At 52.5% G+C, this 26,259-nt stretch overlaps 1 protein-coding gene across 1 annotated transcript; it reads right to left on the bottom strand.

Moving 5' to 3' along the window:
* Positions 1-2,411: 2,411 nt before the first annotated feature.
* Positions 2,412-25,713, bottom strand: LOC119108956 (sphingomyelin phosphodiesterase; the record flags this gene model as incomplete). Its single annotated transcript, XM_037232502.1, is given in 11 exon segments — positions 2,412-2,416; positions 2,715-2,860; positions 3,328-3,386; positions 3,436-3,519; positions 5,171-5,360; positions 5,720-5,893; positions 6,390-6,486; positions 20,815-20,912; positions 22,841-23,016; positions 23,656-23,768; positions 25,596-25,713. Coding segments are annotated over 11 exon segments (1,260 nt in total), but the record flags the coding sequence as incomplete, so codon positions are not given.
* Positions 25,714-26,259: the final 546 nt, after the last annotated feature.

Genomic DNA, 26,259 nt, shown 5'->3' with positions numbered 1-26,259 from the left:
CGTTTTGTGGGATGATTCATGGAAGAAAGGTGGCGCGGAGCGGATGGATGCGCGGCCTTTTAAGGGGCGGCAGCGACTACCGTGGCCAAATCAGCACTCAGAGGACACAAGGCGAGTGTGGACGTCCGGACCTCCGCGTGAAGGGGCACAGTTTTATCCGACTAACATTATTCCACCTTGGGATTATAGGGTATAATTTTACAGGTTTAGCTGTGAAGGTAGAACAAAAAATATCGAGGGCATAGCAGGTTTACATGCGTCAGGTGATGTTTTTTGCATAACATTTTAGCTGCAGCATGAGGAATAACAGCTCTGACATTAAACTGTTCATCGTGTAAACTGGGCCTTCTAGGTGACAATTACGCCTTGCGACAGCTCGTCCAACACGCTTATCACTCCTCGGCACGACATTATTGCACAGGCACACCAGACCATAGGCACCACCACAGGCACACCAGACCATAGGCACCATAGGCACCACCACAGGCACACCAGACCACTTCAGGAGGTAGTCCGCAGGCCGGAGCGAGGGACACTCTTCAGACTCTCATCCCAAAAGCGGACTTTCATCCGGTTATGATAGTCTGAATGAGCACAGCAAGGTGAAGCGAAGAAACTATCGCGGCCAACCAGCGAGGCGGCATATGGCTGATCCCCAGCCCCAGAATCACTCAACAGGCTCACTCTGAATCGTACATTATACCGACTTATCGGTTTGATAACAGTGATTTGGTGTGCGCCACGAACTGAGCCAGGCGTGCCAGGTCAGAACATCAGTGACGTCACGTCCGGAGGGCTGAGCCGGGGGGACCAGGTCAGAACACCAGGGACGTCACGTCCGGAGGGCTGAGCCGGACGTGCCGGGTCAGAACACCAGTGATGACACACCTGGACGGCCGATCAGAGAGCAACACGTGAGTACCGCTGCAGGAACAAGCACCAAGTCGAAATAGACTCGCGGACAGTCGAGCTCGTGTTGGGAGATGGGAGACTGATTAGCAGCGGCCAACAACCACAGCGGACTCAACACGGGGAAGATCCATTGGAAATAACCCTTTGGAGCAATGACCCGGCTAAACAAATTATTTTACTGGACAGATCAGTGAATCCACGAATCCATGGAAGACCATCGGTTCCCACAGATGATATTATCGTGGCAGCCTGTGAAGGATGTCATCAGCACGTTTGTGGTATCTATGTCCTACTATCGCAATTCGATCCTCTTCGACTGGGCGGTGTTACCTGTGATGCTTATGCCGTCGGTATGTCGTTAAATCCGATGTAATAGGACGTCACGACCGCAATGGTCTATGGCGGAAGGTGGTGGGTTGTTGCTACCTGAGTAAGTTTTATTGAAGCCTGCTCACAAGCCCGGCACGGTTGGTTGTTATGGCAAAGGCCTGGACGCCAATGGCCCAGTGCCTACGAAGCGAATGGGGCTGGCACCGCCTTCAGCTGCAAGTGTCCGTGTTAACTCTGCTGAAGCGGAGTAAAATGCGCATGGCTTCGCAAGCCCACTGACAGCGCCAATCATAATCTCACTTTCTTGTATTTCGCTTCGGACAAACGTAACGATACGATATGATTCCAGATCTGACGCACCTAAATCACACGGTCTCAAACCAATGGCGGGCGAACGCCGATCGAGCGGCTCGGGATATATCCAGACGCCATTGTACTCCGGTGGGCCGGGATATATCCAGCCGCCATTGTACTCCGATGGGCCGGGACCAACACGCCAGCGACAACCACGCAACACACGAGATCCCTCTCTTTGGTCATCTGGTGCCTGACCTGGCTGCGGGGTCGAGACCGGCCCAGCGACGCTGGCTGCGGGGTCGAGACCAGCCCAGCGACGCTGGCTGCGGGGTCGAGACCAGTCCAGCGACGCTGGCTGTGGGGTCGAGACAAGCGCAGCGACGCTGGTTGCGGGGTCGAGACCAGCCCAGCGACGCTGGCTGCGGGGTCGAGACCGGCGCAGCGACGCTGGCTGCTGGGCCGAGACCAGCCCAGCGACGCTGGCCCGAGGCCGTGTCTGGCGGAAAAATGCCTCTTTCGATAGCCCGATGCCCGTATGCGGCCGAGAATCTCGCGCTGGCCGGCCGGGACAGATCGCGCTGGTGACCTGGGCGGTTACGCTGGCCGGCCGGGACAGATCGCGCTGGTGACTGGCCGGGACAGATCGCGCTGGTGACCGGCCGGGACAGATCGCGCTGGTGACCGGCCGGGACAGATCGCGCTGGTGACTGGCCGGGACAGATCGCGCTGGTGACTGGCCGGGACAGATCGCGCTGGTGACTGGCCGGGACAGATCGCGCTGGTGACTGGCCGGGACAGATCGCGCTGGTGACTGGCCGGGACAGATCGCGCTGGTGACCGGCCGGGACAGATCGCGCTGGTGACCTGGGCGGTTACGCTGGCGGCCCGAGTCATGTCAGAGCAACGGCCGATTCAGGGCGCGCTGGCATCCCAGATTGGGGCCTAGTTGTACCCCGGGTCAAAATCAGCGCTGGCTGGGGTTTCGGCTGACAGGTCAAGGGGGCTCTGGTCAGGATCCAGGTAACGGCAGGCCGGGTCACGGCGGCAGATCACGGTGGGCCACGGCGGGCTGCGACGGGCAGCGACGGCGAGTCACGGCAGGCTGCGGCGGGCAGCGACGGCGAGTCACGGCAGGCTGCGGCGGGCGGTGACGGCCCGGTTCGGGTCCGTCCGACCCAGGCTGACCCCGGCCCGGTAGGTGGCGCGCGCCAGGTCGCAGTGTAGCGAGCTGGACCGGTCGGCTGTCACCACGTTGCAGATCACCTCCTGACGACACTCACCGTCGCAGTCGGCCTGCACACGCGAGCCCCCGCTGAGGTTCCTGCGGCCGCCGGCAGGTGGCAGGTCAGGGCACATTCCGCAGCTCGGCGGGTCAGGTAACTCTGCTGCTTCGAACGCGGCTGGTGGGCGGAGAAACGGGGGGGGGGGGAGAGGGGTCCCTTACTCACCCCAAGATTTGATTGCCCTACCAGACACGCACGCGTTCTGAGACGTTCCTGCGCCTATGGCACAGATGTAAAAAACCTGGCGCTTGGTGCGGGGCTGCTTTTTGTTTGTGTTATTTCTGCAATCATTAATAACAGCATACCTACGTGATAACGAAAGTCTGAAAATATTGTGATTGGTCAACTGCCACCTGGCCGCCCTCTGTGTACATTACGCAACAATGCGGAACGGTGCACTATTCGCTGCATTCTCCTGTCAGGCGCAACACTTGCTTTGATCCGACTGGACGCCATGAAACAGGTCCGCACGGTAAGCCTTCCTGCCTGTCCAGTGACGGCGCACCTGTAGTATTTGGTGAAGAGATGGTCCTTGAGCAGCATCGCGTTGACGGCCTTGCTCCACTGTTCGGGTGAGAGTGTTGTGAGCCCGTATTCCTCAGCGGCTCGGTACTGCAGGAACCAGCCGGGGGTACCGGTCCGGGTCGCGGTTAGCGTCGGCCAGGTCGGTGGTCCAGCGCTCCAGGTCCGTCAGCTCCTGCAACACGGATTCAGGTCAGGTCAGGTCAGCGGTCCAGCGCTCCAGGTTAGTCAGCTCCTGCGACAAGGGGTTCAGGTCAGGTCAGGTCGGTGGTCCAGCGCTCCAGATCAGTCAGCTATTGCGACATGGGGTCAGGTCAGGTCAGGTCAGGTTAGGTCAGTGGTGCAGCGCTCCAGGTCAACGAGCTTCTGCGACACGGGGTCAGGTCAGGTCAGGTCGGTGATCCAGCGCTCCAGATCAGTCAGCTCCCGCGACAATGGTCAGGTCAGTCGGCTCATGCAGGGTGAGATATTGTCGGGTTGGGTGGGGTCAAGTCGCCCAGCCTTACAGGTGAGTGAGCTCCTGTGGCACGGGGTAAAGTCATGTTATGACGTCGAACACTTCAGATCAGTCAGCTAACGTGATGACATCAGCTGATCAGATAAGGTATCGTCCGGTCAGTGCGGTCGTTCAGTGCTACGGATTAGCCAAATTCCACGGCAATGGGTCATGTCAGATTAAATTGAGTTAAATGTTGTCAGGCGGTCACCCGGTGGTCTAGTTAAGTTTAGAAGCCTTGACACTAGGTCAAGTAAGGTCAGATCAAGTCGTTATCATTTTCCAGTGCTCCAGATCAGTCAAGTACCTTGGCGCAGGTAAACTCAAGCCAGATCAAGTCAGGCCGAAGATCGGAGGCCAACGCATGAGGTGCGTCCGTGCATGATCACCTTAGGTCAGATCGGGTGAGGCCAGGTCAGGCCATGCTGACACTCTACCTGGCTCAGCCCTCATTATAGTATGCACAAAGCGCCAGAAAACAGAGATTGCGCTGAGATCCGCCCTTGTATAATGTTGCATTATTGTCTGATTGCTTAGCAGGCGTGACACGGGCGAGAAAAAAAACAATAGTCATAAGATTAAATGCCACTCCAACCCGTCGGATTGCATGTCGATTCAACCGGTATCACGGCAGCGGGAGGACAGCTGAGTCTTGACTATGGTCCGATGATTCGATCACACAGAGGTCTCTCGCGACATGCTGTAAAAGGCTGCTCACAGATAGCGTTAGTCATGTTAGTCATCTTCAACCTGCTCCTCCGCCTGGTGGCGCTGAGAGGACTCTCCTTCCGTCTGGTAGCGTCGTGTCAGGCGTAGCAAAAGTGACGGTGCAAAAGACGGTGCAAAAGTTAGCACCCGTTTGGCCCCTACTTGGGCTAAAGATGCGAGAAAAGCGGACGTGCTGCTCGTCCTGAGAGGAAGACAACTGTGTCCCTCTCTAGCGTTTTAAAACAAAAAATAAGACTAGAGCATGATTTGCCATCACGCCTGAGCTTGATGTTTCCGTCTAAAACACCTCCCTTTGTTAAGCTTCGGCTGCGCTCCAACGCCCCCCCCCCCCCCCCAATCACATCGGTAACGTAAATTATGTTTGACCTGATAACTTTAATTGCTTTCACTACATTATGCTATGTAAAATATGAACGGCTGCGAGGGATTTTAGTGGCACAATCCTCCTGTTTGGCACCACCGGGGGTCAAAGAGCAATTGACAGATGTGTGGTTGGTTTTCGTAAATCAAATGGACTCATGATGCTTAAGCGCTTTGGTACGTGCATGTTGCACCCCGCGCATACGTTGTCAGATGTTGAATCCGTCCCGAGCATGCTTACCCAAGTTGAGTCTGCTCCCCTGGCGCCATCTACTGTATAAACCTTGTAGCCGGGATTGACGTCCTTCCAGGGTGATAAAGAGGGCGCTATATAGGAGACGGCGAATGCCTCGTCGTTCTTGTCTTTGGATATTTGGACCTCATCCACGTGCGTGTGAGAGAAGAACTCGGCCGTCACAGTCGTTTGGTAGCTGTAAAGAGCACATACCAATGGTCAATGTAAGCGTCTGAATACATCGATTGCTCGAAGCCTGTAGACGCAAAATACGGGCAGCGCCTACTGAGCGACGCGACTTTTGCCTTTTTTGCTTCCCGCTCACGGTGAAAGAACAACATTCCGGTCACAATTGCTACATGAATGAGTGAACTTCCAGCAACAGCTGCACATGCCTTAAAAATCATAGAGACGCTTCGCTCCTGACACCTCCGTATCGCCGCGAGGGCAGGCAGCCCGGCCACGCAGCGGTCGCGACTAGGCCGCCTCTGATCGTACCATCTCGCCGGCGGTGCGACGCTCGGCGCCGGCCGGCCATACCCGCGCAGCCCTCACCTGTGGATGATGCGGCGGTACAGGTGACTCCAGGCGGGCAGAATGTCCGGGTCGGCGGGCGAGATGTGCCCGATCACGTGGCACTTTTCGCCGGCCCTGCTGGCTGCTCGCAGCTCGCCGGCCAGCCACTCGAGCTGATGGTACGGGTCGCGCTGCGCCGTCAGCAGCACCCAGCTGCCAGCGTACCGGGGCAGCGCGGGGCACAGGTCAGCCAGCGCCGGCCGACACCGGGGCAGGGCGGGGCACAGGTTAGCCAGCGCCGGTCAACACAGGGACAGCGCGGAGCACAGGTCAGCCGGCGCCGGCCGACACTGGGGCAGCGCGGGGCACAGGTCAGCGGTGCACAGACATCACGCACTCTCTTGTCGGCGATGCAACATTGTAGCTGATGCACTTCGCAGTTCCAACAGCAGTAACTAGCACGCGTTTTGTGATATGTGTGACCCGCTTTCGAACAACCACGATGGTGCGCAATGGTGCATACATAATTTTTCTTCAAAATCGCGCGCTTTTAAGCTTACGGAAAGGTGAACATCACCACCTTGTCTGGTGTAACGCGGGCGCATCGATCCTTTCGATCCGGTCGATCCCAGCGCGTTGATCGGATCAATTTTCGGCCACGGACTCTGCGACGCCTCTGGGCAATGCCGCGTGGCGCTCACTGACTCACAAGTTAAGTTTGTAGGCCACGTTGGTGTTGAGGACGATGACTCGGAAGCCGGGCCCAACACCAACCGAATAGTAGCCGTATCTCTCCAGAGTGGCGACTGAAGGAAAGAAAGTCATCTCAGGTCATCACGTCGCGCGGAAGATTAGCGGGGCTCCAATGGGGCTTCTAAGACCAGAATGCAACCAAAGCTCACCTTAAGCTCCAAGGACTTGAGACGGATCTCACCCAGTATAAGCCATCACGTGAGAGCTGAGGAACGGGCTCGCGGCCTCAGGTAGATATCCACAATTTTTACAAGTGCACACCATATTTGCTGCTATAAAGCATTGCACAGCATGCAGGAAGCTCTGGGATTATTTCAACAACATGTTATATGTTGAGTCCCGTATCTCCTGTTTCAATAGTTGGCTTGAGGCACCATGTACCCTGTAATCTTCCTACCATGAAGAATTAACCCGAAAACAATTTAGCAAAACAATTAAAAGGCCCATGCGTTTTTTATTATTCAATATCCATGACGTTTCATATTTAACTTGACATTCTCATATTTTGCATATCCTCTGCCTTCCACATTATAGCCGCGGCTGCGTCAGGTGCCCTTTGTCTACCACATCACAGACATCGGTCTTCAGACGCGATCTATCAGCGTTTGACACTCGTCCTGACGAACGAAATACTTTGAAGTTCTGAGCAAACCTGACAGAGAGCCACAGTTCGTTACCCGCCCTCCATCCATACTTGTACAAGTTATCTTTCGGGCGCGCCCAGACGTTCTCAATAAAACGGCGCTATGACACCGTATCCGGGTTTTCGCCACTTGCCATTACACATTACGCTTGCCATACATGTTCAGCATCTCTAGGTCTTCCAATGCGGATTTTTCCTAGTGAAATGACGCCAAGTCTTAGCAAAGCACGTTTTCGTCATTGTTCCAACGTTCTATGAACCTTTTGACACGCGCAAAACATTTTCCCGTGTGGGTCTAACTGCACATTTCACTCCCGGAAGCCATAAAACGCGCAGTTTTATCAGCTACCAACATTTCCGAATGTCATGGGTCGTCATGGGTGTCGATTTCTCAAAGCGATTGGGGGGGGGGGGGACAGGGACGTGCAAGTCGGCCATAAGGGGACAGACACGAAGGACTTCACGGATTTGGTCCACTATGTTCTGACAGACATTACATAAGTATACATATATATATATATATATATATATATATATATATATATCTATATATATATATATATATATATATATATATATATATGCATATACATAAGGACAAAAATTGTGCACCGCTATTGGAAAACATCTTTCGGTGCGGAGAACACAAACGAAGCATGGCTAATTGCAGTGAGACAGCATCCTATTTTCACTTTGATGCATATATAACACACTCACAATAGGAACTATACAAAGACAAAATGAGAACACTGTTGCCATAATTACATCAATAGTGCTCACCGCCCACCACTTAATTGTTCAAGGGTTGTACAATAATTTGTTTGTTTGTGTAGGGCTGGAGAGAAATCGTTAATGAATACACTTTCCCGAATTTGAAGGCGTCTTCTGTCATTGCACGTCCGTAAAATGTCAGTGTTGTCTGTCAATTGTTGTGTCAATATCCTGTCGTGTTCGTGTCGCATGTGGTCCAGAGGTGCCCCGTCATATTCGTGTCGTATGTGGTCCAGAGGTGCCCCGTCATGTTCGTGTTGCATGTGGTCCAGAGGTGCCCCGTCACGTCAGTGCATGGTCAGGCGTCGTGTGAGTTCGTTGTGGTTACACCAATGTAGCGTATAGAATGAAGTTTGTGGCCTTCGATGTTGCATTTGAATTGATGCATTACATTGGCGCATTTTGGTTTGTCGGGTTTGTCTGGGCTGTTTCTCATAAGAAAGTCATGTTTCTTCTGACAGGGTGGTGATTGGAAGATCTGAAGGCCCATTGCGCTGTCCAGAGGCCCTATGCTGTTTCCGTGGACCTCTATGCCCACCTGCAGGGTCAATCCGATCGTTAAGGAGCCTTCCATGTTGCCCTTAATTTCTTTACATTTGCCCGGAGGGCCCTGCACTGTTCCTGGGCCCTTCCTGCTAGTGTGCCGGCACGCTCTGGTCAATCAGGGGCCTTCCATAGATTCTTCCCATGCGCCGGAAAGTCTCCGCGCACTATAGCAGGAGGCCCCATATGTTAACCTGCCGAGGTATCCTCGGTTGCTCAAGGGTCCTCCACATTGGCCTCGGTTAATCTACCTACACACTCGCTATATGCTTATGGTCCCTCTACATTCGTCTAGGGCCCTTCCACTTCGCTGTCACTCGCCTAGAGCCCTATGCTCTTTTCGGGGCCCATCTGTCAACCTGCTTAGGCGCACTTGGTCGTTCGGACCCTTCCAAATTGGGTCATCGGTACTTTCTTTTTCAATGGAGGGCCCTACACACTTGTCGGGGCCCCCATCTGTCAACCTGCTGGGATACATTGGATTGCTTGGGGGCCCTACACATTGGGCATTTGAATGTAGGGCCCTACACTTCTGTCGGGGCCATCTGACAACCTCCTCGGGTACACTCAGTCTTTAGACTGAGTCTTAAGAGTCGCAGTCAATAGTCACTCAGCCCTCGACACTGGGCCTTGGGGGCTTCTTGTTTGAATGCCGGGCCCTGCTCTCCTGTATAGGGCCTACCTGATAACCTGCTCGGGCGCACTCGAGCCCTCGGGGGCCATCTGCATTGGGACTTGGGTACTTCCTTTTTTAATGGAGGCCCTACGCTCTTGTCGGAGGCCCTATCTGTTAAACTTCTCTAGCGCACTCGATCGTTCAGAGGCCCTCTTCCTTGAGACGTGGGCATTCCTTATTTGGTGGAGGCGCCTACGCTTAAGTCGAGGCCCTCATCCCTTAACCAGATCGGGCACATGCGATCACTCCGTAGCCTTACATGTTGTGCCTCGGGTACTTTTTCTGGGGTTCATTTGCACTAACTATCCCATTTCGAAGGTGCATTTGCACTGAAATATCATTTGCTGGCCATGCCGAAACCCCGGTGGTTAGAGCGTAGGTCTAAGTGCATGACTCGCTTGCGCAGCGGGCTTAAGGCCGGTGGGCACATCGGTTCGGTTCAAACTTAAGGCGTCGCAGGTACGGAGAAAAGCGAGGTTTGTTTGGTCAGCGGCCGCATCACAACCGTAAATGGCGCGTAATAAGCCCCATGCACTATCTCACGACATGCTGGGGAAATACCAGTGTTGAAGAAAGAGCTCTTAAAAGGTTAAATTCATCCTGTCACAAACTGCGTTATTTTAAGCTTAGAACTGATATGCCGTTTCATGTCACAGCTATGGCCTATGTATATAAGTGCAGGGTTCGACGTAAAATTTCATAGTTTTCCATAATAGCCCAAATTCAGGTCTCCAGCATTTACATTATGTTACAAAGTTTTCCCGTCGACCCGAAATTTTACGATGGTGGATGGTGGATGGTGGAGTCAGTGCCCACACTTAGCGCTGGCGCTCCTCGTGGAGACGCGTACAATCAAAAGGCTCGAACCAAATGCAAAACAAAAGTTATGCCCGTCCCTATCATAACGCATTGCAGTCGGCACATACCATGACAACCAAGAAAGCAGCCTTTATATCGCAAATGCGAACGACGGTATATGTGTCGTTCGATCCCCATGATCCGATCACGTGATCGTAGTCGTCCTAACACATCGCTTCTTCCTGTTAGAACATGTACTAGAGACACTGAGTGAGGTCTCCCGACTGTGCTGTAAATTCTTGGTTTAACACTGCAAAGTATCGGATTCGTGGAGATATAGCAGGCGGACGAAACAAACCGGCTGTGTGAAACTACTGCCTGTCTCGTGTGCATTTGGGGCTCTCCCAAAAGAAAAGTTACCCATGTTTCACTTAAAAGTGATATGTAGATTTTCGCACGATCAAGACCGCAGTGGCTTCTAATGACCATGCAATGACAAAATAGTATGAACGGCAAAGGCTGTAATCAGTGACCTCACGGTCGTCAAATCGTGACTATCACGGAAGATTCTTCGAGGACGAAGACGAGGATTCCGTCAGCACCACCTCAGAGTGCTACATCGCCACCGCTCTGACATCCTTCTGAGCTGCCCCGAGGCGATTTCACGAGGCCGGTCGGGCCTGGGAGGGGCTCCAGTAGCGTGGCGCGACACCGCACACGAATGTGCGCTGTGTCGCCCGATCGCGTTCTCTGAATTAGTTGATGGCTTTCTCCCTGGCGTGCGCCTCACCGTAAGACTGCCAGCAAGTGGCTTTCCATTCGCCCGACCCGTCGGCCCTGAACTTTATGGTCGCTCCTGATCACGAGAACCGCGTCCGCATGGAAAACCAGCTTATCGCCAAAAGCTCCAGGCCACCTTTAGACTTGAGAGGGAAGGCATAACCGTCGACAAGACTGACTGGACCATCGACGACCTACAGCGGGCTCATGTGTTGTGCGCTTTGGACGGCTAGGAGGCCAAGTGGGTCATCTTTTGTTGTTACGATTTGACAGATGTGGAATATCTGATGACCACCACAGTCGCTGTGCATGTTTGCCACTGAAGTTGCAGTTGTTGCCGGCACTTTGCAGCGTCAGTGTAACGCCTGGCATCGCCTTTGCCATGTCGGCCACCCGGCCGCTCTGGCGGATCGGGCCGGGAGTGCTCTCGGGCTTCGCGCACGGCGTGGCTGGCATCTGCTTATGTTTGCCGATTCCAGACAATAGAACCCGTATCTCGACAGCAGTCGAATGCTCTCACATTCACGATTGTGCGAGCCTTTCACTGTTGAAGATAACGTTGCTTACCTTTTATCTGGGCCTCCCAATGTGTTAAAAAGCTGGCGTACATTGCCGCCCCGGTCCACCTGTGTAATCTGGTAGAAACCCTCCAGGATTCGCAGACTGGCCAAGTATATAAAGGATTTGGCACGACAAAAATGGCGAAATTGGCATGGCAAAGTGGCTTAAAAAGCCGATGCGTCTCATGCTACCAATCAATGTCAAAAGCATGAGACACCTACTTGATGCTCTTTGGTACAAAATTGGCATGATACTGATATTGATGCATGCTGCGTACCAGACGTGCATCGAGACATGCATGCAGACAATTGAGTCCAAGCAGACAATGATAATTCTCCGCTGATTGAGAAGGTGTTGATTTGGGACAAAGTTTGAGGCTCATTACTCATTACATTACTCGGCTCATTTACTCATACTTACTCATTACTACATACATTACTCATACATCGGCTCATTACAGGGGCCGTATACTTCACCCGGACGCTGTAGGTCCAACCGTCGGGTCAGTCTGACCGCTGAGGAGCCTTCCATGTTGCCCGTGATCTTTTTGCGTTTTCTCGCAGGGTCCCACGCTTCTGTTGTGACACTATTTGCTTACATGTCTGCGCACTCTTGATCGATCAGGATTTCCTCCACGGATTATTTCCATGCGCTCGAAAGGCTCTATACGCTTTTTACGGGGCCCTATATGCCAGGGTACGCTCAGTTTCTCAAGGCGTTTCACAATGGTGTTGGATTCCTTCCACTTGCTCGGAGGGCCTTGTGCTATCGCTGGGGCTCATATAAGGTAAGGCATAGAGCCACGCGATGCTCATGGGCCCTCTACTTTGATCTATGGCTCTTTCCCTTCGATTTTATTTGCGGAGGACCTTCCAGTGCTATCGAGGCCTTTTTTGAACCTGCTCGGGAACTTTTGATCGACCGTGGGCTTTAATTCATTACATTGGTCCTAGGTAATTTACCTTCGCTCAGAGGGCCCTGTACTCTAGCCTCCATCCTATATTTCAGGCTTCAGGGCACTACCGATCCTTCAGGACCCCCCCCCCCCCACGTTGGTCTTGGGTTCGTCTCGCCTGCTCTGAAGATCGTATAGTTGTTGACGGAAGCCTCTTTGTTGGCCTCTCGCGGCATCTATGATCGCTCAGGTTCCGTCCCTACTGGCCTTGGTGTCTTAACCTTAGAGCAGCAGTCGGATATGCACCGATTAATTTTTACGTGCAATTGCCGAACGTAATTTTTGCGAACGTAATTTTGCGTTTAATACCAACACAAGCAAGACTTGATAATTGTTCAGTTCTAGCGCGACATTGACGTTATAATTTATTGACAACGCTCGCTTGTCCTTCAAGCGTATTGAACGCGTGTTGTGTGGTGCTGTGGCTTGCTTTACTTGTTATGATTTTTCTGGAAAAACATGATCTAGATTATCGTAATGTAACTTCAACACATCTATTGCTGCGGCTTGCTTTACTTGTTATGATTTTTCTGGAAAAACATGATCTTGATTATCGTAATGTAACTTCAACACATCTATTGCTGCGGCTTGCTTTACTTGTTATGATTTTTCTGGAAAAACATGATCTAGATTATCGTAATGTAACTTCAACATACCCTCTCCCCTGCTTTGCACCGGACAGCATAGGCCGGATTAACGTAATCCTTGCCTGGCCTTAAGCCGGAAGTAGCCTAAAGCCACTCCGGGGGGGGGGGGGGAGGACTTTAGGGCGTCGACAGACAGAAAACACAGGCCTTGCAATGACTGGAATAAAAAAGACAGCACCATGCGTTGGCTTGTGCTAGAAGATCCATGGGTTTTTCATTCATTTCTCCGTCGTATTCGTAAAATAAACAAGGTGATGAACGCAGTACGGTAGAACTACTGTGGGTGATGGTAAGAAATACTTGAAATTGCTCCTACGTAGTCGTGCTGGTCCCCATTTGAAACATCTTCAAAGCTTTACCTCATACCTGAAGTGACCTTTCAACGGGACTGTTTAAGGTTGAAATGTCAGTGTCATTGGTGGTCTGTATGTACCAGGCGTTGTGGGAAGACTGAATGAGGTAAAGGTTTCAGTGAATATATGTGCATATTTTTCTTTATCTGGATTGGTTGGGCTAGACTTGTAAGCCATCCCTCTATCAAACTCAATCACTGGTTCCAACCCTGCAGCATTATTGTGCATTTAATTCCTGAGTACAGCTGAGCCCTGTGTAAAGACCAAGTGCTAGTCTAACATATCTGAGAGTTTAGACCACACGGCATGACCAAGCGATTTTCAGTCAGTCTTTGTCAGAGTTGATGTCAGTTCCCATTTTTAATATCCTGCTGGCACTTAGGCTCAAGAGAGTTTGGGTGCCAAACTCACCGTTGGGGGAGGCAAATTAGAGATTGGGGGGCCAGTGACCCACCCAAATGAGTACAAATCGACACCCGTAGTGGTGGTACGAAAACCGACTACTTCTGTACGCTCCTGACATGCAGCTTCAATTTAGTTCCCTAAAGTCATCTCATCACCCTTGTCTGCTTGTCTGTCTTCTTTGCGTGAGCTCTCCCGCGAGATTAACCGGCAGTGAGCCACATGAGCCCATTGAGGACACTACTTGGTTTGTATGTGGATCTGAGTTATGCTTGATTGCGCCGTACTTTTGCATGGTGTAAAACACGCCTGAATGTCCTGGGACTGTCTGGCTGCGGAATGGCTTATTTATCTGTATTCATAGTTTGCTGTGCTGTTCTAGAAACCGGCACAATGATGCATGAGGATTCTTGGCATGTATACGGCTTTCCGTGGTGCCAGAACTGCTATATCTGCACGCATACGCTAGGAGCTTATGCGTGCCAGCCAGAGTGTTGGTGTGGCCGCTGCAACTAAGATTACAGAACAATGCTGCATCACGTGCCAAAATTCAAACTCATTTTGACGCCACAGACCAGAGATGTTCAAATCCAAGTTTTCTGTCAAATTCTACGTGGACATTAGCTTGGGACGCTGTATAATTTATTACATTTCTGCATTGTTATTTAGAACTATAAGTAGTGTTATGAAACGTTCCATGCCGTGGGTTTCAGCTCAAGTGTTTTTCAATCAGAGGCGTTATGAGGCCAAGCTGGGACAACTTTATCAGTAAGCGTGATGCAAGTGCCAATAAACCGAATTTGAAGCTCGCGATGACTATTGTTAGCTGGACAATGAGATTTAGTCTTGTTTTAGTCTTAGTCTTAGTCTTAGTTTGTTTTTCTTAGTCTTAAAGTCTTAAAAAGCTTGCAACTAATACGTCCCCGGAAACAGGCGCGCGTCACGATGACGTCACCGCGGTCGTGACGTCAGGATGCCCCCGTACCGTAGTACGAGTGCCGAGCGTTCTCAGGGACGTCCGGTGCTGAGTCACCACAAACACCCCGGTCGGGCCACGTGTCCCGCTGTTCAGCTTTGTGTCGGTCGGGAAAGCCGTCGTGAATGGACAAATCACTAGTGAGCGCCTGAAGGTCAACGTGGGCGCTCCGTGACGTGCGTTGGACGCGCTTTGCCGCGCGCAAACGTCCAGCACAAAGGTTCTATTCAAGTCACTGCCACGGGCGTGGCTAGTGCGGATTTTAGCAGGCAAAAAGCAAGTTATAAGTCGCAGCGGTCGTCACGGGTGCTACCTGCATATATGGTTACATCTACTACCTGCAACCATTTTAATCACCGTCGACTAGCCTTGTGTTTAATTCCGGATAAAGTCGTGATCGATTCTGTGACGAACCAAAAATTTATTAGTGCCAGAGAAGAATTCATTCTTGTCTGAGCCCCTGCTGGAGTTGGATTTGGAGCTGGAGGTCAGCCAGCCAAGTCATCGGTGAGTCAGCCCAACCGGAAGCAGAGACCGCACGCTAACATTATCCATGATCTGACCGCTTCTTTGTGCACCAACGGAACACAGCGACTCAGAGCTGACTTGTCATCAAAATAGACGCGGCATGTAGGCTTTCAAAAAAACCCTGGAAGTATCTACCTTCTTAACTGTTGTGACCGAAATCAGCTTTGGGTACTGAAGCATAGGATTCAGGACCAGAGCCATGTTATCTGAGTCGGGATGTGAGTCGACCCAACGCTGAGCTGAGCTCCTCGAGTCGGAGTCCGCCTCGACCTCAGGCGCAGTGAGTCGGTCTGAGAACAACGCTGCTGAAGCGGAATCAGATACAAGTCTGCCGACGCCAATGCCCTCAGTCATGAGGGCTTTAAGCTCAGTATTTGACGGACGAATTTTGAACAGAATACTCGGTTGGGTGAGGTCGGGTGCCTCTACCTATACATTGTGGTTTGCACGCTGCATGGGAGTCTGTTATGAGAGCATTTGCCTCAGTAAATTACCGGGCTTAATTAAATTAATGTTACCAGGCCGAACACGAGGGAAAAGGCAAGCCCCGAAGGAGAACTATGTAGAATCAGCCAAATCGCCTGTCAGCGGAGGTTTTTAAGAGTAGCGTTTCACACTTTAAAAAGACAGTATCAGAATGTTAAGGGTCAGTGTGATCTATTAATATCAAGGGCATCTGTTAGAAGCAAACGTATCAAGGATTAATAGCATCTCTTGATGCTGCGGTGTGTGTCAATTTGACTTCCCAACTACTACTCCACAGGCGATTGAAACACTCAGCAGCCGCAGTGACAATCTTTAGGCCCCTTTCTGCAACGACAAAGATGATCAGCTGCGTGCCAATTACTCTTTAAGAGACATTTGAACAAAGCCAAGGTGAACAAGGACCTTTCGGCCGCAAGCCATGTACGAGTCTTCAGCGCGTAATCAGCGCGGCGTGTGGTCGCCATGGCTACGAAATCTGAAGTAATGTTGTATACATTTCAGTCCGAAGATGGTTTGAGGCAGTGAGCTCGTTCTTCGTAAGCTCGTTGTTATAGAACATTGGTTTGAGGCAGAAAGCTCGTTCTCAAGGTGGCCTTTTCAAACGTCAAATATCATTACTGGCATGCAGTTGATCGTCGATGTTGCTATCACGATGTCTTTGAGCGTGCCAGCGAACCCCCTCATAAAACGCTTGAGTTTATTCGCGAAACGGGCTTTACCCTTCATAGCATACAAAGCCCATAGCTATGAGTGGGATAAACCCAATAGTTATATTCATGTGAAAGTCTGCCAAGCCGTGCATGCCTTTCATACAGACAAGAGTAATTTGGACGCATAATTGATGAACGTGCTAGACAATGGAACCAAAATGAAATGCAATGATATGGTCGGCAATGCACAATTTAAAAGGTATGCGCTTAGGTTGTGCACAACTAGTTTACCGACAACAGATCACGCATTGCAAGGGCATATGAACAGAAAAGGTAAGTAATGATAAAGCCAGCAAGAACTCAGGTCTCGTGAGAGCCATCACATGCCAGGCAGCCTCACCAGTCATAGCGTGACAGCTAACCACGCCAGGACCGGTGCAGCAGTGGCTGTTCCAGCTGGAGCCGGCGTGGTGACCGGAGCCCATGGGCAGAGACTGAGCTCGATGGAACCAGTGCAATGGCTCACCTCTCCGAATGCCTACTAAAAACAGTCTCACCTTAGTCAGAGCATTGCCCATTTTGTAGAAAGACTTTCCTGTGGTTTCTTGTGGATATAAAAAGACAGTATTCAACACAGCCTCGCGAGGGGTCTGAAGTGGCTTCGGTGTGGCTATTCTAAATGTCTTTCAGGACAAATAAAACTCTTTGACCAATGGTATGTTTTTTCATAAATTCAACGCGGCCAATGGCCGCGTTGTAAATTATCTCATATGGAAGTTTTTGGGATGTCATGAGGCAATCTCATAAGTGCCTTTAAACAGTCCAAAAATGAATCTCCAAAAACTACAAAAACTACAACAAAAACTACATTCTGGCACGCCCCTTTTGTAGAGTTGACACAGATTGGGGGTAATTGACCTATACTGACCTAACCCTATATATGTAACCCTATGTAGTCCTATGTAGCTGACCTGACCATACACATGCTGTTTCTTGGAGCATTGTGACGCATTAGTGTTAGAGCGCTAAAGTGCAGAGTGTTAATTGACCCGCTAAAACGACCTGATTTTTTTGTACCAGTGCACCCATGTTTGGACGTGATTCATGGTCACAGATTCACTACACCCGGCCAAAAACGGAGTTTCCGCGTGGTATCTGTTATGAGCGTTGACTCCCCGGATGGCGAGGAAGAGGCCGCACCGCTTCTCCCCCCCCCCCCCCCATCCCCTTATCCCACCGCACACCTCATGTGTCACGTGTCAAGTGACCATTCATGTGACCTACGGCCCCTTTGTATGGGCAAACGCCAACCCGCCCCCCCCCCCCCGTCCGTAGCTGCCCGTCTAAATACTGGTGGCTAAGGTGCCAATTCATCTAGAATCGACCAACAGCATTCGGTTCACATCCCCCCCCCCCCCCCCAATGCAGTAGACGGCGTGCTCAGCGTGGCGAGGCTCGACTGTAAACAGCTGACGGGGCGGGCTGAAGACGGCTGCCCGTCGCCGACCGATGGCCCTGTGTGGCGGGGCTGTGAGCAGCTGACGGGGCGGGCTGAAGACGGCTGTCCGTCGCCGACCGATGGCCCTGTGTGGCGGGGCTGTGAGCAGCTGACGGGGCGGGCTAAAGACGGCTGTCCGTCGCCGACCGATGGCCCTGTGTGGCGGGGCTGTGAGCAGCTAACGGGGCGGGCTGAAGACGGCTGTCCGTCGCCGACCGATGGCCCTGTGTGGCGGTGCTATGAGCAGCTGACGGGGCGGGCTGAAGACGGCTGTCCGCTGCTGGCGGAAAGCTCGAGCCAGCCGGCGCTGGCGCCTGGTCTGATTCGCCCCACCTCGCTCCGAGGCCAGTGAAAGCATTGTCGGGGGGGGGGGGGAAGGGGGGAGGGAGGCAAATATTTCTCTGACTGCGACAACCTTCGGTGCCCGACTACACCTGACTTCAATCGCTCACGCCGCCCACGGAGGAGCGCATCCGGCAAATGAACGGAAATTTGGCGCCGGTGAATCACTCCGGAAACCAGTGCACCGGTTATCCTGATGGAGGCATGCAAGAGTGGCTAGTGCTTTTGGTGGGCTTTCCATGTGTAATCACTGGACGTGGCGCCCACACAACATATGAAAGTCGAATACTAGGCGCATAGTCAAACATACTGTTGATACTGGATGATCTGTGGGTTATGCGCCAGGAAAATGGGGCGCCGGGGGTGTGAACAGGAATGCCATCTCTCATGATGCTGAGAACTGAGATAGCTAGATCGTAGCGCACGGAAAGATATTCACAACAACTTTATCAGAGCCCGACATGTCTGCAGTTCCTTAGCTCAGAAGCAATTAGTTTACGGTACATGCCATTCATAGAACGAGCCTAGTATGACATTATATGCAATGACGACATACTGTGGCGGAGGGGGTGTGATTGGCAGATGAACGAAATGCGCTTTGCTGCGGCAACTGGCCGTGGCATAAGCATCATCGCGCGCACAACATCTCCCTTCGGTCTTTTTTTACAAGCACACAGTTATTAAGTGTGTGGATAGAGGTCCATTGCTCCCATCGTCACAGGAGGCACCTATATGACGGCAATGAAGTAAGGAAAAGGTGCAAAACACTGCTTAACCAATTTGCGAATAAATAAGTATCATTGCCGTCGTCTGAGATTGCGTCCATATAGCTCCGATTTATTTGAGGAATGACGTTTGTCGAAAACGTCATACAGAGAGCTGTTTTTGTAATCGACGAACTACGAATGTCAAAGAATGTACGGTTGAAGAACTGCCACTGGAAAGGACATTCAAACAATGGACAGTGAACGGACATGACGTCTCGTAGTGGGCGCCTTTTGCAGTAGGACGCAAGGGTCTAATCTCTCGGTTTGAAAATTTATGTTGTGAATATTTTATGACAACAGTTCTTTTTACACGTTCCGCACTTTTCTGGCTACCAGATACGCCAAAAGATAAAACACCTCCTTTAAATGAATATAAAAAACGATGCGCACGAATAGATTGACACGCATGCACAGATCATCCGAGTGTAACCGCAAAAGATGATCAGTAGATGTTTGCAGCCGGCTGATTTTGAAATAAACTCGCCTCTCGTGACAGGTGCCGCACGACAAGGGCTTCACAAACAAAAAATGACGGATAATGCAAGAAGCATCTTAGTTGCACAACGAACATTACCGTGTCTTTATTCGACAAGCCATACCTACCCTGTTATAGACGGACACACACACACTAACTCCGTGCCTCTGTCAGTACTTTGAATGATGACGCGGACATGATACAGGTGATGATAAATCCTCATTCAACTTAAGATGACGTGGAAGGGCGATGCACATGTTTAGGTCCCTCCAGCTCTGGAGCAGCGCAGCCTGTCCTTGATGCGTGTTAAGAACATGGCCGGATAACAATGCACTCGACTCGATGCTGCAGGTACACCGGTCTGTGAACGTTACATTAGCTGAAAGCATGGCGTTCCCATAAATGAAAGACTGCAAGCGACATAGCCATCGTCTATCCCGTCTTTTGATGTCAGTCGACCTTTAGCGCAGCCGACGCCACCGGCCGCAAGTTATCCCACCCAAGAGCAAAGGACAGGCGCGTAAAGCGACGAACCCCAGCCTGCCAAGGGTCGCGGTCGCTTCGACTGCGCGGTCATATAGCGCGCCAGTGGTAGACAAAGCGGAAGACAGGCACTGTGACCGGTTTAGTCATTGGGGCGGACAAATATCATGACAATAACATGTCAGCTCTGGGTATAACACAAAAAAGACCTCAGGCATTAAACATTGTTTTCATTTTTCATGCCTTTTTGCTAATAAAGTGATGCTGCGCTATCAGCGTTTCTCAGGTAGCCTAACTAGATGTGTACTCGAGGCTGACGTCATGACGCGTTCCATAAACGTCCCTGCTAAGTTCCTTGATGCTGGATCCCAGGGACATGAGGATCTAAAGAAACCTGCGGAATGTGCTACATCGTACATGGATGTCTCAAAACCACCAGAGATCATCGGGAGGGCTCTATGATTCCGAGAGGGTGAAAGGCTTTAGCATTTCCGTTAACGCAAAAATTCTTAAGGGAGTCAATGGACCTCCCCGACCTCTATGATTACGCTTGCGGTCTATACAGTGTACAGACCACCAGTCTGGCCGGGGCCAGCGTCCATAGTGATTCAAGCTCATGACAAATCAAACATTCCTGTGCTATCGTGGGAGAAACAAGGGGAAGTTGAAAATACAGTATATCAAGAAAGCAGGAACAAATACGCCTATCAGGAAAGACGAGCGCTTACGGATGGTAGAAAACTCCAACGGAAAATCCGGCACCGTGGATCCTCCATCAGACAACGGCTCCTCGCCCCAAGCACTTTGTATTAAATCCTTGCGGCGCCAATTCGTGGGCTGTTACCAATCATGCCGTTGACGTCCCTTGATCACGACTTATACCGCTGGCAATGCCTGAGTTCACGACGCTCGCGCACTCCTCCTGGCTTACAGCTGAAGCCTGGCCACCCCAGCATTCAGCAAAGCCTGTAGTCAACTGGGCTAGACACACTGGGGCGTCCAGCTGGAGCCCCGCCCGGCGGCTGCAGCAGTCACAATCCTACTCACCTGCGTCGGCGGGCAGCCAGGGCTTCCAGAAGTCGGCCAAGGCGCTGTAGAGCCAGGCGACGCTGAAGCCATCCCGCCACACCTCGGGAGGCGGAAAACTGTCGAGTAAGACGGACACGGTCAGGGACGAGGGAGAGGGGCCGTCGCGCAAGACAGACATGGCCAGGGACGAGGGAGACGGACTGCCGAACAAGACAGACACGGCCAGGGACGAGGGAAGGGACCCTCGCACAAGACAGACACGGCCAGGGACGAGGGAGACGGACTGCCGAACAGGACAGACACGGTCAGGGACGAGGAAAGGGACCGTCGCGCAAGACAGACACGGCTGGGGAGGAGGAGAGGGACCGTCACGCAAGACAGACACGGTCAGCGGCGAGGGAGAGGGACTATCGCACAAGACAGACACGGCCAGCAACGAGGAGACGGACTGCCGAACAAGACAGACACGCTCAGGGACGAGGAGAGAGACTGCTGAGTAAGACACGCACGGTTAGGGACTGTCAAACGAGAACGAGGGGAAGTGCTGTCAAACAAGACAGACACGGTCAGGGACGAGGGAGACTGACTGCCGAACAAGACAGACGCGGCAAGGGATGAGGAGAGAGACTGTCGAGTAAGACAGGCACGGTTAGGGACAAGGAGAGAGGCTGCTCAGCAAGACAGACACGGTCAGGGACGAGGAGAGGGACTGTCGAACAAGACAGGCACGGCTCGGGACGAGGAGAGGGACTGTCGAGCAAGACAGGCACGGTAAGGGACGAGGGAGACAGACTGCCGAGTAAGACAGGCACGGTTAGAGACGAGGAGAGGGGCTGCCGAGCAAGACAGACACGGTCAGGGACGAGGGAGAGGGACTGTTGACGCTAGGGCCGGAGAAACGGATTGGACATGGTCATAGTCGGGGGTAATGGAGACGTGCGGTAACACAGGCAATACGCCACATGGCCCGTGGTGTGATTTGATTGCCGAGTTGTAAGCTGCTACCCTTTTCATCAACTGACCAGTGAGACGTAAACCTTATTTAAACGGTATGAATGTCATGCAATCTGAAGATGAACGTTGTAGACTGCAAGGAACGCCTAACGCACCGAAATGCACAACATCCTAAACATTCTCCCGGCCTGTCAACACAGGCGGCTTTGTTGCCGCAAATACGGGATTCTCGCGGACCATTCACTGGTTATTGTTGCAGGGAAAGGTTTGTCAAGGCGATCCTTGAATTCGCGTGTTTGACTGGTGACATTCTCGGAGGCTATCACTACAGGGCCCCTGATGCATCCAAGGCATGGGAATGCCTACCACTTTGCATTACACTTGAAAGTGCTAATTGGTCACCCTAAGGGTCATCCGTCAAAGTTGAAAGCCATGATGTCAAAAGTCTAAAGTAAAAAAGTTATAAAGTCAAAGCTGTACCCGAAGGGAGGCATTCCTCATTCATTAACACTTTAACACTAAATGACAGACTGAGCGATGAACATGAGAAGATGATCATCATCAACAAAATATTGTAGCATGGAAAGGTGAACAATGGGCGATAATTGAGATGATAAATCATGGAGAACGTACATGAGTCCCCTGTGTCCCGTCCGCTCCACACCAAGCGTTGGTTGCGCTGTCCTATCTATTCTGCATCGCTTGCCTACACGCACTGGCCGTGTCCGCGCACTTTTCCATCGGCTAAGCTTACTGGTTGATCTCCGGTTCTCAGCGACCGGGCCCACCTGTTGATCTCCGCTTCTCAGCGACCGGGCCCACCTGTTGATCTCCGCCTCTCAGCGGTCTGGCCCACCTGTTGATCTTTTTTCGGCGGTCCGACCCACCTGTTGATCTCCGTTTCTCAGCAATCTGACCCACCTGTTGATCTCTGCCTTTCAGCGGTCTGGCCCACCTGTTGATCTCTTTTTTCGGCGGTCTGACCCACCTGTTGATCTCTGCTTCTCAGCGGTCGGGTCTACCTGCTGATCTCTGCTTCTCAGTGGTCTGACCCACCTGCTGATCTCCGTCTCTCAGCGGGCTGGCCCACCTGTTGATTGGAGCCGAGTCGTGATTGCCGATGACCGGAAACACGGGCACGCCGGGGAAGTAATGTCGCAGCAGGCCGGTGATGTTGCTGCACGAGGACAACACTTCCTGGCGCGACGTCTTCCAGCTGTCGTGCGGCGCGTTGTCGCCGGTCCACATGATGTAGGCCAGCTGGTCCTGACGACGGGCCGCGGACGGCAGCGTCAGGCAGGGCCGGGCCACCGCGGGGTCAGAGGGGACCGGGCGGTGGGATCGGGCGGGACCGGATGGCGGGGTCAGGCGGGGCCGCGCGGTGGGTCAGAGGGGACCGGGCGGTGGGATCACAAAAGACCAGATGGCGGGATCAGGGAGGAGGAGGCGGACAGCGGGGTCAGGCGGGACGAGCGGCGGGGTCAGGCGGGACCAGGCCACGTAACGTGCCACTCTGAGCCCCCAAACAAACCAAACAAACCAAACAAACCAAACAAACCAAACAAACAGCCGGCTCGCTAGCTGATGCATGATTATCGTAAGGCGAATTAAACGTTGTCGTTGCTACAGATGGGCATGACCGAAATATTCAGTATAAAATTGATGGTTCAGATAAAAAAATTGTCTATATTGCTGAAATGAGCAGGCAGTATTTGCCACATGGTATGGCGGAAGAACCTGGAAGAACGACGGGGCTCTCCAAACCACACTTTTAGATGGTCTGCGACAAGAACGATCGAGGTTTGGGATGGAGGTGCGCTCCCGAGAACACGCTGCGCTCCCGAGAACACGCTGCACCCCACATCTGAATTTCATACATCGCCGTATGCCAAACAGTTAACGCACCTTGTGTCGCTTTGCTGCGTGATGGACCATGGACTGAACGAGCCGGAAGGGAGAGTCGCAGCGGGTGTAGTCGCCCCAGCGGCCGGCCCTGCGCGACGGGTCAGACGGAAACCCTGCCGACAGCGCCGGGCAGCGGTCACTCAGACCAGCAGCGTCAGGCGAGACATCGGGCACGAGTGACCTCCGGCCCGGTCTCAGGTCGCGCCGGTTTTGACACCATCAGCAACGCATGCTGGTCAGTCCAGGTCCGGCCGTTGTAAAGAGAGAGAGAGAGAGAGAGAGAGAGAGAGAGAGAGAGAGAGAGAGAGAGAGAGAGAGAGAGAGAGAGAGAGAGAGAGAGAGAGAGAGAGAGAGAGGAGAGAGAGAGAGAGAGAGAGAGAGAGAGAGAGAGAGAGAGAGAGGAGAGAGAGAGAGAGAGAGAGAGGAGAGAGAGAGAGAGAGAGAGAGAGAGAGAGAGAGAGAGAGAGAGAGAGAGAGAGAGAGATAGAGAAGAGAGAGAGAGAGAGAGAGAGAAGAGAGAGAGAGAGAGAGAGAGAGGGAGAGAGAGTAGATGAGAGAGGAAGAGAGAGGAGAGAGATAGAGAGAGAGAGAGAGAGAGAGAGAAGAGAGAGAGAGAGAGAGAGAGAGAGAGAGAGAGGAGAGAGAGAATAGAGAGGAAGTGAGAGAGAGAGAGAGAGGGATAGAGAGAGAGAGAGCTACCGTTCGACCGCATAGCAGCACAGCACGGGGTATTTCGGACAGCCATAGCAATGAGGAGTAAGAATTTCATTACTGTAGAAAGGACGCCTGTTGATACCAAATGTCGAACAGTTTTAGTCGTGCCGTTGACACCGCCCTACTCCGCATATCTGACTGATGATGCGCGAAGAGCAGACTGTCAGACGCCATCCCGATCATTCGCAGCGCGCAGAACTCAATGCCTGTGCTTTGCCTACTCTGCGCGTCGGCTGATCATCCGCGCCGGTATGTCTTGCAATCTGAATCATGTCATCTCACCAGCTTCGAGATTTATTAGTTCCGGAATTCCAGCACGACGCCCGCCCTTTTGCGACAAAGGTACAGGAACCGGTCCAATCGCCGGCACCGAGCTTGCCAATGCCCACCGTTCTGACCTCGGGTTCACGTCCCAGTTGAGGCGCTGATATGAATTACACAGCTGGCGGTGAGGAAATCTAAACACGCATGCGCCTGTTTGGTTGGATATCGTGCTATTTGAATCCTGGCTAGCCCTGAGCAGTGGCCGGGCGAGCCAGCTCATCACAGGATGTTTCATGTCGCTGCTGTCAGAGCTGGGCGCCCAGCCGCCGCATCAGACTAAAGCCGGCTTTGCTGTGCAGCTTGCACCGCTGTGAGCCCTGTGGAGCTTGTATCGCTGTCAGCCCTGTGGAGCTCGCACCGCTGTTGGTTCTGCGGAGCTCGTACCGCTGTCAGCCCTGTGGAGCTCGCACCGCTGTCGGTCCTGCGGAGCTCGCATCGCTGTCGGTTCTGTGGAGCTCGTACCGCTGTCGGCCCTGGCGAGTTCGCACCGTTGTCGGCGTTGTGGAGCTCGTATCGCTGTCGGCCCGGTGAAGCTCGCACCGCTATCGGCCCTGTGGAGCTCATATTGCTGTCGGCCCTGTGGAGCTCATATTGCTGTCAGCCCTGTGAAGCTCGCATCGCTGTCGGCCCTGTGGAGCTTGCACCGCTGTCGGCCCTGTGGAGCTCGCACCGCTGTTGGTTCTGTGGAGCTCGTACCGCTGTCGGCCCTGTGAAGCTCGCACTGCTGTCGGCCGTGCAGCTCGCGTCGCTGTCGGCCCTGTGGAGCTCGTACCGCTGTTCGCCCCGTGCAGCTCGTACCGCTGTCGGCCCTGTGGAGCTCGTGCCGCTGTCGGCCCTGTGGGGCTCGTGCCATTGTCGGCCCTGTGGAGCTCATACCATTTTCGGCCCTGTGGAGCTCGTACCGTTTTCGGCCCTACAGCAGAGCACCTCTGGACAGCTGTTGTCGGCACCTTCTGCATACTGCTCGTCCAGGTGCAGGTCGGCAATGTGCAGAACCTTCAAGCCCGGCGTGGAGGGCGGCTGCAACACAGGAACCGCGCGTCATGGCGCCGCCACGCCCCGCGCGTGCAGACCCGTCACGCAGCGTGAGGGACACAAAATCGTAGTCTGAGGTGTACAGAAGCGCAACAAATAGGTGTGAAAGAAATGGCATAGTTTGAAGGGTATGTAACTACCTATCAATAAATAACAGCATGCTTGCGCGATTCGTTGGGTGCCTTTTAGTTTTGGAATACATTTTCTGTTGCCTACGGAAAAGCTCTGCGAAACAGTGGCAGTATTATGAGCCCAATTGCAGGCAAGAAACATGTAGTAGATTTTCATTAAGGTAGCGTGTTGAGGCGTTTAGTCACTACTGCGTAGCGTTACTTCGTAGCGTAACATTGCACTTTTGCGTTTTGCCGGAAGCAAAACGCAAACGTGCAATGATTGAAGTGTTCGGGATTCCTAAGATTGAAATAATGTTTTTGGAAATTTGAGCGTTGTGCTCATTACGGACATTTGCGACGGGAGAACTTTTTGGGTTGGCTCGGTCCATGTTTCCATGCCACATGCCTTAGGGAGGAA

Source organism: Pollicipes pollicipes, unplaced genomic scaffold (assembly GCF_011947565.3).
Source record: "Pollicipes pollicipes isolate AB1234 unplaced genomic scaffold, Ppol_2.1 Scaffold_712;HRSCAF=819_pilon_pilon_pilon, whole genome shotgun sequence".
NCBI classification, from domain to species: Eukaryota; Metazoa; Arthropoda; class Thecostraca; order Pollicipedomorpha; family Pollicipedidae; genus Pollicipes; species Pollicipes pollicipes.
This window is presented reverse-complemented; position numbering and strand designations above follow the sequence as displayed.